The sequence below is a fragment of the Centropristis striata genome, chromosome 20 (assembly GCF_030273125.1).
Source record: "Centropristis striata isolate RG_2023a ecotype Rhode Island chromosome 20, C.striata_1.0, whole genome shotgun sequence".
Taxonomy (NCBI): Eukaryota; Metazoa; Chordata; class Actinopteri; order Perciformes; family Serranidae; genus Centropristis; species Centropristis striata.
In genome coordinates, this window is record NC_081536.1 from 27,987,688 (window position 1) to 28,004,074 (window position 16,387).

General features: G+C 37.8%; 1 protein-coding gene across 2 annotated transcripts; it reads left to right on the forward strand.

Annotated features, from left to right (window-relative positions):
* Positions 1-6,110: 6,110 nt before the first annotated feature.
* Positions 6,111-9,504, forward strand: LOC131993652 (G-protein coupled receptor 4-like). Of its 2 annotated transcripts, XR_009396336.1 has the most exons (4): positions 6,111-6,509; positions 8,141-8,328; positions 8,415-9,048; positions 9,451-9,499. XR_009396336.1 is itself a non-coding variant. In XM_059359644.1 (3 exons), exons 1-3 carry the CDS (start codon positions 6,360-6,362, stop codon positions 8,953-8,955), a joined length of 879 nt encoding a protein of 292 aa, XP_059215627.1. In that variant the 5' UTR covers positions 6,111-6,359; the 3' UTR covers positions 8,956-9,504. The 2 variants fall into 2 exon arrangements, 1 of the variants encoding a protein (XP_059215627.1); XM_059359644.1 differs by having other exon boundaries at positions 8,415-9,504.
* Positions 9,505-16,387: the final 6,883 nt, after the last annotated feature.

The window sequence follows — 16,387 nt, forward strand, 5'->3', positions numbered from 1 at the left end:
ACAAAAAGTCAAAATAACGAGAATATAGTCAGAATGAGAAAAAAAAGTTGAAATGAAAAAAGGTCAAAATGACAAAAAAGTTGAAATCATGAAAAGTCAAAATGACAAAAAAGTTGAAATCATGATAAAAAGTCAAAATGACAAAAAAAGTTGAAATCATGATAAAAAAGTCAAAATGACAAAAAAGTTGAAATCATTAAAAGTCAAAATGACAAAAAAAGTCAAAATCATGAAAAAAAGTCAAAATTACAAAATATATGTACAGTTTTTGTGATAATATGCTTCTTATTTTATATATATATATTTATATATATATATACATGAACATATATGTACAGTACTGCGCAAGGGTTGTAGGCTAGTGTGGAAAAATGCTGTCAAATAAGAATGCTTTTAAAAATAGAATTGATGAATTTTTTTAAATCAAAAACTAAATGCAAAGTGAGTGAATTTGATCACCCTTTGCCTTCAAATCAGCATCAATTCTTCTAGGCATTTGTTCACACTGCCTAAGACTTTTGCACAGAACTGTCTATATGTATATATATATGAGGACAAAAAGTCAAAATAACGAGAATATAGTCAGAATGAGAAAAAAAAGTTGAAATGAAAAAAAGTCAAAATGACAAAAAAGTTGAAATCATAAAAAGTCAAAATGACAAAAAAGTTGAAACCATGAGAAAAACTCATGACAAAAAAGTTGACATCATGACAAAAAGTCAAAATGACAAAAAAAGCTGAAATCATGATAAAAAAGTCAAAATGACAAAAAAGTTGAAATCATGACAAAAAGTCAAAATGCCAAAATATATGTACAGTTTTTGTGATAATATGCTTCTTGTTTCATATACATATATATATATATATATATATATATACATACATGAACATATATGTACAGTACGTCGCAAGGGTTGTAGGCTAGTGTGGAAAAATGCTGTCAAATAAGAATGCTTTTAAAAATAGAATTGATGAATTTTTTAAAATCAAAAACTAAATACAAAGTGAGTGAATTTGATCACCCTTTGCCTTCAAATCAGCATCAATTCTTCTAGGCATTTGTTCACACTGCCTAAGACTTTTGCACAGAACTGTCTATATGTATGTGTTTATATATATGAGGACAAAAAGTCAAAATAACGAGAATATAGTCAGAATGAAAAAAAAAAATGTTGAAATGAAAAAAAGTCGAAATGACAAAAGTTGAAATCATGAAACAAGTCAAAATGACAAAAAAAAAGAGCAGGTAAGTCATAATGTGTTTTAGTTGTATTTTATGTCATTGTTGTTTTTGAAATGTATGTAATTTCCACTGTTAAGACACTTGTAAGCCTTGGAAGAAGGTCTCTCCTGTGTTTATCTTCCCAAGGAAAACTTCAATTGTACTATACTGTTTTGGAGCTTTTCCTTGTCCATTGGAGAGAAGTGTCATAATATGCTTCATGTTATATATGTATATATAAACATACATGTACAGTACTGTGCAAGGGTTTTAGGCGAGTGTGGAAAAAAATGCTGTCTAAAAAGAATGCTTTTAAAAATAGAATTGATGAATTTTTTAAAATCAAAAACTAAATGCAAAGTGAGTGTGAAATTTGATCACCCTTTGCCTTCAAATCAGCATCAATTCTTCTAGGCATTTGTTCACACTGCCTAAGACTTTTGCACAGAACTGTCTATATGTATGTGTATATATATATGAGGACAAAAAGTCAAAATAACGAGAATATAAAAAAAAGTTGAAATGAAAAAAAGTCAAAATGACAAAAAAGTTGAAATCATGAAAAGTCAAAATGACAAAAAAGTTGAAATCATGAGAAAAACTCAAAATGACAAAAAAGTTGAAATCATGACAAAAAGTCAAAATGACAAAAAAAGTTGCAATCATGATAAAAAAGTCAAAATGACAAAAAAGTTGAAATCATGACAAAAAGTCAAAATGCCAAAATATATGTAAAGTTTTTGTGATAATATGCTTCTTGTTTTATATATATATATATATATACATGAACATATATGTACAGTACTGTGCAAGGGTTGTAGGCTAGTGTGGAAAAATGCTGTCAAACAAGAATGCTTTTAAAAATAGAATTGATGAATTTTTTAAAATCAAAAACTAAATGCAAAGTGAGTGAATTTGATCACCCTTTGCCTTTAAATCAGCATCAATTCTTCTAGGCAGTTTTTCACACTGCCTAAGACTTTTGCACAGAACTGTCTATATGCATGTGTATATATATATATGAGGACAAAAAGTAAAAATAACAAGAATATAGTCAGAATGAGAAAAAAAAGTTGAAATGAAAAAAAGTCAAAATGACAGTGACGATACTTTAAGGAGTAGAGTTGTCGTGTGGTGCTAGGAGAGAAGATCGTCTCTGGAGAGCTGGGTCTTCAGGAGTTTTTTAAAGGTAGAGAGGGACGACCCCTGCTCAACGGGGAAACGGTGGAAATTATGCTTTTTAACATTACTGTAAAAGAGAGCTTACATCGCAATGATATAGAGGATAAATAAAGATAAATATATGAATATACCATGTCCCAGTTTTCACTACAATTAAAATAATAATAATTGAATATATAAAAACATGTTTTTCTGCGCTTAATCAATGCATTATTGTCAAAACTGTTGTTGTTGCTGTCAGTCCAGCATGTGGCTGGACTGTTGATGTGTGCGTAGATTGTGAGGTCGACCATGTTTGCTAGCAAGTGGGAACATATTGGGCTAGCTGTTCAGTGATCCCCCCAAAGTGGATTTGTGATTTATTTTCCAAACTCCCCTGAGCCAGTTAGCGCCAGAGAGAGAGAGAGATGCATAAACTTCACTTTGACAACGGCACCAGCAGTACCTCACAGATCTGTGCCAGTAGGCCGACAGCTACAGGGGTCGCAGCAGATAGCCACTGTAGACCACGACTTGTTCCTCTTGATCCACAGCCATCAAGACGCTTTCTCTGCCGCCTCTAAGGCTCTTCTGATGGCTCTTTTCTTGTGGAGCCCAGCCCCTCGCCTTCACTTCAATGCCTACACTGTGCATGCCCCCCCCCCCCCCCCCCCCCCTCTGCAGTCCTCCACCAGATCAACATATTTTCTGCTTTTTCCGCTTTTTTCCTCCCTTCGCTCCTCCCATGGCACTGTTAGCTCCAGCATGACAACTAGTTTTGATGTTGTTGAGAACATCACGATGTCCGGCCAGAGAATGGCTTTATTCTGAGGTCCTTTAACATCTGCAGGACGATGCTGAGGATGTTTTATGAGTCGGTGGTGGCCAGTTCCATCTTCTTTGCTGTTGTGTGCTGGGGCAGCGGTATGAAGGTAGCCGATGGCAAAAAGATCAACAAACTTGTCCGTAAGGCAAGTAATGTTGTGGGGGTGCATATGAACTCGCTGACTGTGGTGTTGGAAAGGAGGATGCTGTCTAAAGTGCAGGCCATCTTGGACAATGACTCCCACCCACTCCATGAAGAGCTGCACAGACTCAGGAGCACCTTCAGTCAGAGACTGCGGGTGTAACATAGTTAATCAGTTCATTAGTAATGTGATTCCACTTGCCATCTCTGAATAACCATGGGGATTGAATGCAGCACCCCTGGGGTTTAGTGTCGTGCACCCCGGGGGCAGCTGCATTCGGACCTTGTGGCTTCATGGTAAGGTTACGGGCTATGAGCTCCGTCTTTTTAAAAAATATGAATTAATTTAATTTCAGTAGAAAGTTGACAGTGTCTTTTAATTTTATATTTTTCAGAGGGTTATTTGTGTGTGAGAGGGATGCACCTAACTATACTGTTCCTGTATCAGGTATGATTTTGTATTTTGTGTTCACACGATTGTAATTAGCAATAGCGGCATTCGGACCTTGTGGCTTCATGAGGGTTATTTGTGTGTGAGAGGGATGCACTTAACTATACTGTTCCTATATCAGAATAAATGGCTGGATGCCGATCAAGTGTCCTTGTTACAACCGTAAATGACACAACGAGAGAAAGAGTGCTAAGCCGCTACACTGGCTCCACAGAGAGACACTGGAAGTCTTTCCTACCTGTGAGCATCAGTCTCTACAACACCTCCCTCTAAATAAAATAAATATCAGACACTCCAAATCAGGTCCAATCGCTTCGTCTTGTTTGTGCAATAAAATAGGACAATTCCCTCACATGCATAGTGCACTTTAAACAATCAGTGTCTCTGCTCTGTGCAGTCTCCCATAAACACAACTACCTTATAAGGTTTTAGATTTATATATTGCTCACACTGATTTTTCTTTCTTCCTTTTTTATTTATTTCACAGTTACTTGGTTTTTCAGTTTAAGGTTACTTCGTTTTTATTTTACTGTCACTGGTTTTATTTAACTGTTATTTATACCCCATGTATATAGTGTTAAATTTGAAAGTGTATAATGTTAAAATTTTTCTCTTTTGATGTGCCCATATGTATAGTGTTCAAATGTTTTTCTCTTCTCTTGCCATTTCTGTCTGATTTGTCATTTGGGAACTGCTGTAACAAATAAAATTTCCCTGCGGGGATTAATAAAGTATTTTTTTTTCTATTTTTATTGGTTTTTGAGGAGTTGTTTCTCCTAGGTCCACTTATTCCCCAGTAATGTGCTGTCCCCAAGAGCCCTGTATAAGCTTTTGGTGCAGGGTTTCATCGTTCTCCAGCTCTCACATATGTGATACCATGTTTTGCTGGTTGGAGATAAAACGCATTAGAATGGAAGAGTTCAGTAATCTGGACTACCTAAACTGGACAGACTTATTGCATCCCAGGAGGTTAGAGACATTTAAATAAAATCCACATACATTATAAAAATCCTCGTCCATGTTTCTTTATCATTATTCATGATGTACTGCTGTCTACTACAAATAGCATGCTATGTATGAGTACAATGACCTTAGTTTTCCCATGACCTGGTGATGTTATCATTCAGCTACTCAGGCTTTTTTTGGTCTTTATGTTCACTTTGTATTGGACATAATGTTGGGGTGGGCCCAGTAGTTTGTTGCCATTAGTAAACCCTGTTTTGAAGCTGACGTCAGTCAGTGTTGCAATGCAACACTGTTCCGAGTCCTTTACACAGAAATCAGTTAACGGACTGTACAAGCAGCAGGAAGGTCGGGGAAGGTCTCAGTTTTTAGGTAATGTTACAATCTGTTCACACATTGCTAATACATATTCATTAATACATGTTAATAGCAGCTCACTAAGGACAAGGTTATGTTACTGACGCTCAATGAAAACATTTTTAAGTGACAACCACAGAAAAGTCTCAATAAAAAGCTGCCATTTCACTGATTCTGTTTTTCCTGCTGATGTACTATTAATACTAAATGCTTTTTGCTCCATCTATAAGTGTTTCATGTTGTATACAGTGCATTACTGAGAAAAGAAGCTTTAGACTTTCAGTGTACATGTAAGATGAATGTAAGGACAAGAGGAAACCACATATCAAGTGCAATTTATGAGCTGCTCTGACGGAAAAGATTAACAGATTAACCAGCAGTAGGCTACTGTGTGTGTGTGTGTGTGTGTGTGTGTCATACTACATGAATGCACTGCACAAGACGGCAGATTTTGGCAAAGGCTCATTTATTTTGTTTAACCCTTTGGAGTTTTGGTCTATTAAGTTTTTGAATCCCTTTCATTCTGACACTAAAAAATGTTTACCAAGCAATGTTGGTATCATTTTTTCATCACAACCTCACCTGACCTGATAATTATTTCACATTAACTTACTGGATCAACATTGTCAGCCCAAAAACCCCTCAAAACAGAATTGTAATAAAAAAAAATTTTTTTACTTTCACACTGCAAAAAAAATGTGTCTAAAAACAAGATAAATACACTAAATCTGAGGGAAATGATCTTGCTGCATGGACAGATAATTTCACTTGACAAGATTCCTTAAATTAAGATTGTTAAATCTAGGAAAAAGCATGTTGAACACTTAAAATAAGAATTACCTCTTAAAACAAGATAAATTATCTAACACTTCTAAATCTAAAGTTTTTTTTATCTTGGTAAGAAATAATTTGAAGTGCACTCTGCTCGGGCCAGTTCATCGCTGCTTGCAGCTTTAATTGATCTTGTTTTAAGAGTTAATTTCTTATTTTAAGCGTACAACATGCTTATGTCAAACAGAAACTGCAGCTTTAAAACCGCGAACCGTACATGTATGTGCTATGACATATGTGCTACTTTTAGAACATATTTTCTTTTTTCACTTTCTGTTTCGCTATATTGTTCTTCCCTTTCACCTGGCTGCTAAATTCCTCCTACAGGAGACAATAAAATGTGCAAGTGACATCACTGAACACATTCGATAACCTGATCTCTCAACCAGCAGGTTTTACTCTGAAGAATGGATGTTTTCCAAATCAACAACACTTACAGCATCAGCCCCTGCGATGTAAAGCAAGAAGCTGGACACACCATAACAGTGGTGACATTAATAGTCATTTGTATCGGCCTTCCATTGACGCTTGTGGCCATTTTTGCTGTTTTTTCTCTGGTATGTACATCATAACTGAGATCTGTTAATTAACTGTATGTGTCACATGTCCTTGTGTGAAGAATTCTAATCTGTATTGGGGGCCAAGTGTTGTGATGACCTATTCATTTACAAGAATAATTTGCTCTTTAATTAAAATGTATATGCAGCTAATGTGAATCTGGAGACAGATTTGGGAGGAGGTGGAGATTAAGGCTATGTTTACATGATGACAGTCTGAACAGAAGGCGCAAAAGTGGCGTCGCGTCTTCACTTTTTATTCCGCGTTTAGAAGAGCGTTCTCGGGGGGAAATCTGCGTGCATACGGTGACGCAAAAGTGTGTGAATTGGATTGGGTATGCATGCCAGGCGGCGATAAGAGCATCTTTGGGCATGTGGAAGTTTTCACGCCACGCATTTTCATCAGCTACTCCTTCCACAAAGTTCTCCACCATCCACTAGATCTACTAACTTTAGTCTATGTTTACATGATGACGGTCTGAACAGAAGACACAAAAGTGTCTTCACTTTTTATTCCGCGTTTAGACGAGCGTTTTCATGAGGAAATCTGCGTGCATACGGTGACGCTAAACGGTGACGCATTTTCATCAACTACTCCTTCCACAAAGTTCTCCACCATCCACTAGATCTCCCAGGTCTCGTCCAAAGCCGTCTGGCTCGCCTCCCACCAATTGGTGCATCCTAAATGTGATAGAGGTAATTACAGATCCTTCTCTGTTCACTAATACTATCTGTACATATCCTGTACATTTGGTGGAAAGACTCCTGTAAGTTTATTAGAGCTGCCAGAGCAGCTTGAAGGTCCGACGCATGGAAATAATCCCACATGTTTGTTTATTTCCCTGTACTGGAGCATGTTTGTGACGTAAACGTGTACGTGACGTGAGCAGATCTGAGCAGAGTTTTGTGTCTTGGCAGTGTAGACGGACACGCTACGGCGGAGCGGATTACAGTTTTACACTCTGGAGGGTGGTTTCAGATTTTTGCATTTTTTGCGCCCCAAAAACGGCGTCACCATCTAAACCAAGGGCACTTCCGATAAAATATATTGTCGTTTTTACCTGCAAGCGTCCTCATATAAACATTTTCATCAACTACTCCTTCCACAAAGTTCTCCACCATCCACTAGATCTCCCAGGTCTCGTCCAAAGCCGTCTGGCTCGCCTCCCACCAATTGGTGCATCCTAAATGTGATAGAGGTAATTACAGATCCTTCTCTGTTCACTAATACTATCTGTACATATCCTGTACATTTGGTGGAAAGACTCCTATAAGTTTATTAGAGCTGCCAGAGCAGCTTGAAGGTCCGACGCATGGAAATAATCCCACATGTTTGTTTATTTCCCTGTACTGGAGCATGTTTGTGACGTAAACGTGTACGTGACGTGAGCAGATCTGAGCAGAGTTTTGTGTCTTGGCAGTGTAGACGGACACGCTACGGCGGAGCGGATTACAGTTTTACACTCTGGAGGGTGGTTTCAGATTTTTGCATTTTTTGCGCCCCAAAAACGGCGTCACCATCTAAACCAAGGGCACTTCCGATAAAATATATTGTCGTTTTTACCTGCAAGCGTCCTCATATAAACAGGGCCTAAGTTTACAATTGCTCTTTCCTAAATTTTTTCCTGCAGGTGCAAAAGGATCATGTCGCTCCAATCTATGCCATCAACCTCCTCATTTCAGACCTCATTCAGTTCTGCTGCCTGATCGTTTGGATGGCACAACCTGAGAACTGGACGATATGTCAGATTGTGTTTCATACTTACTACTCCAGTGTGGTGGCCAGTGTGTGCTTCATGATGTGCATCGCCCTGGAAAGGTAGCTGCCTGCCTATCTGAAATTATGCGTCGCTACTGTGTGAGTATGATATAGTATTCTGAAGCTGTGTCCTTCTTGTTTTTCAGGTATTTGGCCATCGCCTGGCCACTGTGGTACCGCTTCAGACGAACCATCAAGATCTCAGTGGTGGTCTCTGTTGTTGTCTGGGCTCTTCCTCTTGTCTATCTCCTCACATTTATTTATTATAATTTACTTATGGTCTCACACAGGAGAAAGCTTGAGAATTCTCTCAATGGAGAGAGGACCATTTCTGTCTTTTTGCTTCTTCCTCTCCCACTGTTCATATTCTTCCTTGGTGGGAGCCTCAAAGCCCTGTCTGCTTCCATCGCAGTTTCCTCTGATGAAAAACGGCGAATTGTAGGAATGTTGGTCCTGGTGCTGCTTATTTACACACTGCTGTTCCTGCCCAACGTCATTTGGCTCCTGGCAGAGGGAGTCAGACGGAACAGTTCTTTTACTGACGTGTCTACTGTGTGTCTCAGGTTGAGTCCTCTTGCAGACTTAGTTCTGTATGTTTTCATGAGGAAAGGGGCCATAGACAAGCTGTTGGCCTATGTGTGTTGTTGCAGAATGGACAACAATGATACCAGCAGTTCAGCAGTATGAATGATGACAACATGTCCACAGTGCAGAGGCGAAGCCAGAGTCCTTCCTATAACTGGTATAATGCACAAATGGAACACCCTTCTGAGTGTGCAGGTGTGTGTCATTGCATAATTGGACTGTCCTGTTTAAATTTAGCTCCACAACTTCAAAACCAGTGCACGAAAAGGATGTGATTTTGGCATCAGCACTCTTCCACATTAATGTGGAAATGGAAGAAGATGCTTTAAAGTTGAATTTTTACGATTTAGCAAGTAAAAGCCACAAAGTGGATTAACTTTGTGGTTTTTAAGTGGATTAAGCCAAGGGTTGCCAACCGTCCCTTGAAAAACGGAATTGTCCCCCATTTAGAAGCAAAAGCACCCGTCCCGTATTGAGGTGAAAAGGGACGCACTTTGTCCCGTATTATTGTGACAGTCAAAAAATAGTCAGTAAACGCCAATAAAAAATGAATAACAGGGCGCTTTATATGTAAACTTACGGTAAACTTGTTCCCAGGCCGTCCTGCTCTGTGACCAATGAGCTGACAGCATATTCACACACGAGTATGACTATACAGAATACGCTCGTCCCATTGGTCGAGGAGAAGATAGCAGAAGACAACAAAGCAGCACGAGTAGGTTACAACTGACACAGACAACAAATATTCAGTATAAACTCAAAATATTTCTTCACGCTTCTTCACTCGCCATTTTTAAATCTCCCGGTAGACCTTAGGTTTACGGGTTCATGGGGCGCATGGAGGATACACACAGGCATCCTTGGTATTCGTCAGAAGAAGGATCCTGGACATCGGGACAGTCTTTCGGCGGATTTCGATAACGTAATATCCTTCAAATTCAGCTGTTCGAAGATCCTTCCTTGACTTTGGGATACAGTAATTGTCTTGATTCTGCTGTTGGGAGTTCTAGTTCTTGCCAAATGTTTTGATAAACTTGCTCCGGTTCGCTTAAAACATTAATAAAACATGTTTTTAATGCTTTGGTAGCTGCAAGTTGATGTCCATCATTGGTACCTTTTAATCCCAGAAGCAACCAGATTTTTTTTAATTTGCTGAGCTCCAATTTAGTCCCAAACATTTATGGACTGTTGTTTGTATGCATTTACTTTTATGATTTCCCAAGCACATTTTAATGCATTTGTTTACTTTTTCCCAGTTACAACTGGGAAAATGCCTTTACGTATATATGAGCCTATCCAAAACTGTTTATTTCATGTTATTGTTCTTGTTTGTTTGTTTTTGTACTGGACTCTTTCGGGTGTTTTAGGATATGATTCACAGTAGGTATTGCAACAGCTATTGTGTGCTTGGCAAAATGGATACTTTCCTATTTCACATTATATGTAATTTTATATAAAGTTTTCTGGCAATGCAATTAAAAATGTTTTGAGACAAAATGGGAATGTTTGCCTTTTACTTTACTTTCACACCAGAATAAAAGAGAGAAAAAATTGCTCCTATTTTTAAACATTTCGATTCTTTCAAATTACAGATCTCTCTAGATCCTGTACCCATGCATATTTGCATATTCATGTGGCAGACGCTTTGATCTGAAGTGATGAATTAATGAGGCAATTTACAGCTTTAGTCATGTGTTGAGTATTGCATTTCTTTTCAGAGCCAATTCGATACTTGAAACATAACGTTGTAGATGCAGATTAGGAGTAATTTACTTTGACTAAATTTCACTTTGACAGTCCTGACAATATTTACATGTATGTTTGTGCAAATACAGTCACCTACAGGAAGTAGGTTAAAGAATCAGGCTTGTAACCGAAGGGTCTATCATGACGCAGAAAGCACTGAATCCAAAAGCACGAATCAGGGTGTCCAAAAACACAACATAACACGCACAACATATTGACCCCCCTTCTAATGCACAACATGGGTCAAAAATGACCTGCTTTCATTCCCCATGTTATTTAATGCTTGCGGTGTGTTTCTGTGCTCTATCTTTTGATATCAACTTATTTTATGATTGAATATTCAAGTATTCTTTAAATACCTTGTCTTTGATAACAGCATATCATTATTTCCATTTTGCCTCTCATACTTTATGAAGAAAAAAAGTTTTTGTATTATTACAAATAGCTAACTACTAAGCCAAGAAGTTAGCTAAGTAGTTAGCTTAGCAAGCTATTAAGCTAAATACTTAGCCAAAAAGTTAGCTAAGTAGTTAGCTTAACAAGCTACTAAGCTAAATACTTAGCCAAGAAGTTAGCTAAGTAATTAGCTTAGCAAGCTATTTAGCCAAGAAGTTAGCTAAGTAGTTAGCTTAGCAAGCTTCTTAGCTGAAAAAATGGATATGGGTCATTTTTGACCCATGTTGTGCATTAGTAGATAGAGTAGTGACACAAAAAGAGATTTTATTCAAAAATGAATAAAGGAAAACATAAATATAGGATGTATGATGATCAAAAACAAACTAATTGAGGAAAACCTGGAATACTGAATGATGAAAATAATTTATTGCAAAGATATAGAACATAAAAACTCTGTCGGGTCACTTTAGACCCATGTTGTGCATCAAAGGGTTAAAGCAGCAAACAACTAATCCTAGGCTTACACCAAAAGATTTCTCCAGTCCCAGATTAAAACTGAAAGTCTTTAGTAAATCTAGGAGTCTTACTGTACGGTTAAAAATAAAAGGCATATAGGGCTATATGGTTGTGTCATTGTTAGCACTGCCACCTCACAGCAAGAGGGTCATAGCAAAAGTATTGCTCAAGTTCACTTCAGCCGTGACCTGTCAGTCCTGGGATTTGAACCAGTGACCCTCCTGTTACAAGCCTGATTCCTTTACATGCATGTAAATATTGTCAGGACTGTCTGAAAGTGAGAAGTAAATTACTTTTAATCTGCATCTGCAATGTTATGTTCCAGGTATCGAATTGACCGAAGAAATGCAATACTCAACATATGGTTAAAGGTGTAAATTCATAAACTTTTGTCACAACAAACAGCGTGAGAACATGCTGATAACATGAAGTTAAAAACTTTCAGATAACAGCCTCAAAGAGCGGCAGGGTTCCACTTTGAATCATAAGATGCTATCAGAGATCCACCACAGCAGTTTCCTGTTTTTCTGTGTCGGCTTCAGTGTGCACGTAGGGTGAAACTCCTCAATTTGCCTCATTAATTCATCACTTCAGATCAAAGCATCTGCCACATGAATAAATATGAATACCTGGTCTCATCAGAACAGACTTGTTGCTCTTTCTTGCTGAGATCTCAAATTTAAAATGTTTTTGAAACCAAACAACAGCACAAATTTTCTATGGTGTCCCTTAAAGTCTTGGTGCATTAATTATTGTATTCTGGAGGATTATTTGACCTTTTTTTTTTAATCAATTCTTGAGCACCAAATGTGTGTAACAAAAAGTATTAACCCAAAAATTGCTGAAACAACTTATGAAACATAATTCCAAACCAATTCTCCATAAATAGTGGCACAAAGATTGTGTATGTCGACATACACAAGTGATTTTAACCTGAATTATGTTCAACAAATAAGTTAGTGTCTTAAAGAAATATATTTTTTCTAAGGAGCCTTTACTGAGGAGTACAGAACATGTTTCCAACTGCTTTCGTTGCTTTCATTAATGTTTTCCTGCAGGTGCAAAAGGATCATGTTGCTCTGATCTAAGTCATCAACTTCCTCATTTCTGACCTCATTCTGGTCTGCTGCCTGATCATTTGGGTGGCACAACCTGAAGACTTGCGCATATGAGTAATTCTGCAACCACGGGCATTTTTAAGTCCCAGTAGTGAAATTTTGGATTTATGTTAAACTTTGTCCTATAGTGCTTGATAAATATATACACAGTGTTGCACATTTTGACATTGAAAAATAAAAACTATACAATGTGATTTGATAAAATGTATGAAGCATTTTATGGGTCCAAACACTACTTTTGTTCATGTCCCACAACTGTGGTCTCAATGTTGAGATACATAAAATGAGCCAATTCAATTAAAATATGACATTTTTTCAAATTAAATAGTTTCATATAAACATTACTCTACACCATATTAAAATTATTTTCTTTGCTTACTCATGATTTTTTTCATCTAAATGTGCCTGTCCCACACTTCTGAGTCCTTACCGCAACACTGAACAAATGAAATAGTTAAAGTTTTTTTCAAAGCAAAACAAGTCCAGTTGCTATGGAAACAGAAGTTAGCATGTGAGCTCATGCGTGACCAGTTGGGCCACCCACACTAGGTGACCCTCAAGATCAAGAAAAACAAGGTAAAGATCATCTTTTCCTCTGAAGTATTTATTGTGTGTCCTTACCATACAGCATAGTAATCGTGTATTTTGAACTACAATTTAAGAATAAATTGATTTTACTGTTGAATTCATGTATATTGAATGCTAAGAGTCAATGCTAATGTAGCAGACTTTGCTAGCTGCCATTTATCTGCAATATTAGCAAAAATGTAATTACCGCAACATGTCTTTACCGCTGTTGCGGTAAAGACCTTTTGACGCGGTGGAGACAAATTTCATTATAGGTAACACTTTATAATAACTATCCATTATAACTAGTTAATAGATCATTAGTAAACTGACTTGTATTTATTAAGGATTTATAACTCATTAACAGTTTATTAATGATCTATTAACTAGTTATAAGGCATAGTTATAAAGCCTTAACAAATGTAAACAAATACTGAACAAGTCATTAATAACTCATTAATTAACTAATTTAACTAAGTTTTCTAATAATATATTAACAAGTTACAACAGATAGTTATTATAGTGTTAAGTGTATTAAGTGTTACCCTATCATATTGCAAATATTAAATCTATTATAAACTAAACACAAACATAGAATTTTTTTTTTTGCAATCCTAGATGAGACCAGATTCATCTACAATAAGATCAAGGAAATGCAGAGAGGAAATGAGAAAAGACCCGGACAGATATGAAGCGTATCTCCAGAAGGAAAAAGAGCGTTACCAAAAAAGAAAGGAGAAAGGGCAGATAAAGAGTGTTTCCCAACTGACGAAAAGAGAAACAAATCTGAAAAGAAGACAGTGGAGGATAAATAAAAGAAACCAGAGGATAAAACACAAAATACTGGAAGCCTCAAATCCGTTTGTTGCTGCCAACACAACACCACTATCACCAGAGAACTTACCTGTGAATGAAGTTGGTTATCCTCAAGGACCTGCTGGTGTCTCACCTAATGTGATAGCTGCTCAAAAAAGGAGGCAATCAAAGATGTACAAAGAACTCACAGATGCAAAGTCTAAGCTGAAGAAGGCATTGGCCTCAGTTGAAAAATACAGGAAGCGCTGTTTCAGGCTTTCAAAGAAGATACACCCGACCGACTCACCCCAAACCAAAGCCCGCCATCAGAGTCGCACATCACAACGGCAAATTAGAAAGGTTTTACTGTTCCACAATGTTGTGATGGCAGAGCTGAAAGAGAGTAGCGAGTCATTGACCAACCCCAAGGAGAAGCAGATCCTTTCAAAGGTGATTGCAGGAAAAATTATTAAGAAATATCGGCTCGGAAAATATGCACATCAGGAGTTCAGATTCTCACAAAAGATGATGAGAGCAAACCTAAAGAGGCCAAACTCCCTGGATTATCACAGGAAAAACAGTAGCACATTTTCTTGAAAGGGATGACAACACAACTGTGGCCACCATAGGAAAACGGGACACAATAACTAGAAAGCAACAGAAAATGCAGAAGTGCCTACTCTTTGATTCTCTTAAGAATCTACACCTGAAATTCAAAGCAGAAAACCCAAACATCAAAATCTCATACAGTGAGTTTTGCAAGAGAAAACCCTTTTGGGTTGTACATCCATCAGTCTCTGTAAGCTATGTGAAAATGCACAATTCATGGCAGACAGGCTATTCCAGCAAAGTGTAGTGAAGACCAGCAAGGTTGAAGACTTGATGCTATCCATGTGTTGTACTCTATCAAAAGAGTGCATGTACAGGGAATGTTCCATGTGCAGGAAGAAAGCACTGCAAATTCTGCCATTTAAAGAGGGAAGTCAGACGTGGTGGAATCAAGACCCTTCGGCCATATGGGCACATCTTAGACCTGTTCTGCATCATCTGCAGGAAAATAACCCCAACGCTAGAGTACTTCACATGGTCAGTGATGGACCAACTACACCATATCGGTCCAAGAAGAACTTTCTACTGTCAACAGAGCCTTTCAAGATGGGATTTAAACGAGTAACATGGAACTTCCTTGAAGCAGTAAAGAGGACGGCAGATGCCCTAGTGGCAAAGGGGATGGACATACAGAATGGGGCTAAATTGTATGAGGAGCTGTCAAAGGTCAAGTCATCTGTGACGCTCTTTAATGTCACAGATGAGGAGATATCACAGGTTTAGAGATCCTTGATTGATGATCTGCAGACAGTTAAAGGCACCATGAAGATCCATCAGATCCACACATCAGTCTCTGGACACATCATGTGGAGAGTGCTGAGCTGCTTCTGCAGAAACCTTGATCCATGCACCTGCTTCAGCCCACAGTGTGTCACCTTTGCTCCTGCATCCGAGCCTTCGATGGGAGCCCTCCATCAGCATCCTCAAATATTCCAGGAAACCAAGGCGATACAACTAATTTCTGATGTCAACGAGGAGCTGATTGGGAAATGGTGTGTCGTTCTGTATGACAATGACCTTTATCCCGGCATCATTCAAGATGTTGATACAGAGAGTTGTGCTTTGGTCAAAACAATGCACAGGGTTGGAGTCAATAGGTTTTATTGGCCAATGAAAGATGATGTGATCTGGTACACACATGAGAGTGTGGTTGGACATGTGCCAGAACCAAAACCAGTAACGCCAAGGCACATGATGCTTACTGACTCAGTGTGGAAGGACCTCTGTTCTTGTTTTAATTAGTTACATGTAACTGTACCAAAAGCCTAAAAGTTACAACAAGTTTACTCCTCCACCACAAATAGTTGGATTTGGTACACAAATGTAATGTTGTGGTGAGATGCTGTTAGTGTTATGGGGTTGTGTTAGTGTATGAGTATTACTGTAATGTTTGTGGCACATCAACTTTAGGCTATAATAGTTTTGACACATGAAAATCAGTTTGACTGTCTTATATATTATCATTGTTATTATTATTTGTTATTGTTGTTACTGTTGTTATTGTTGTTGTGTTTTTACGATTTTTACTGTGTTTTACTGCCTAACCCACCTCCCCTTCCCTCAAGTGGCCCTTGTCGCTTGTCAGGCCGCCATTGTAAATAAGAATTTGTTCTTAATGACCTGCCTGATTAAATAAAGGTGAATGAATGAATGAAAATCAACTGCAATACCTCTACTATCTTTAACATATGTAATACCTTGTTTTGTCTCTACAGTAGCTTATTTTTAATGTTGCATTTTTAACATTTGCCATTAACATTGTGTCCCTTTGAGCTAACGTTGTCTTT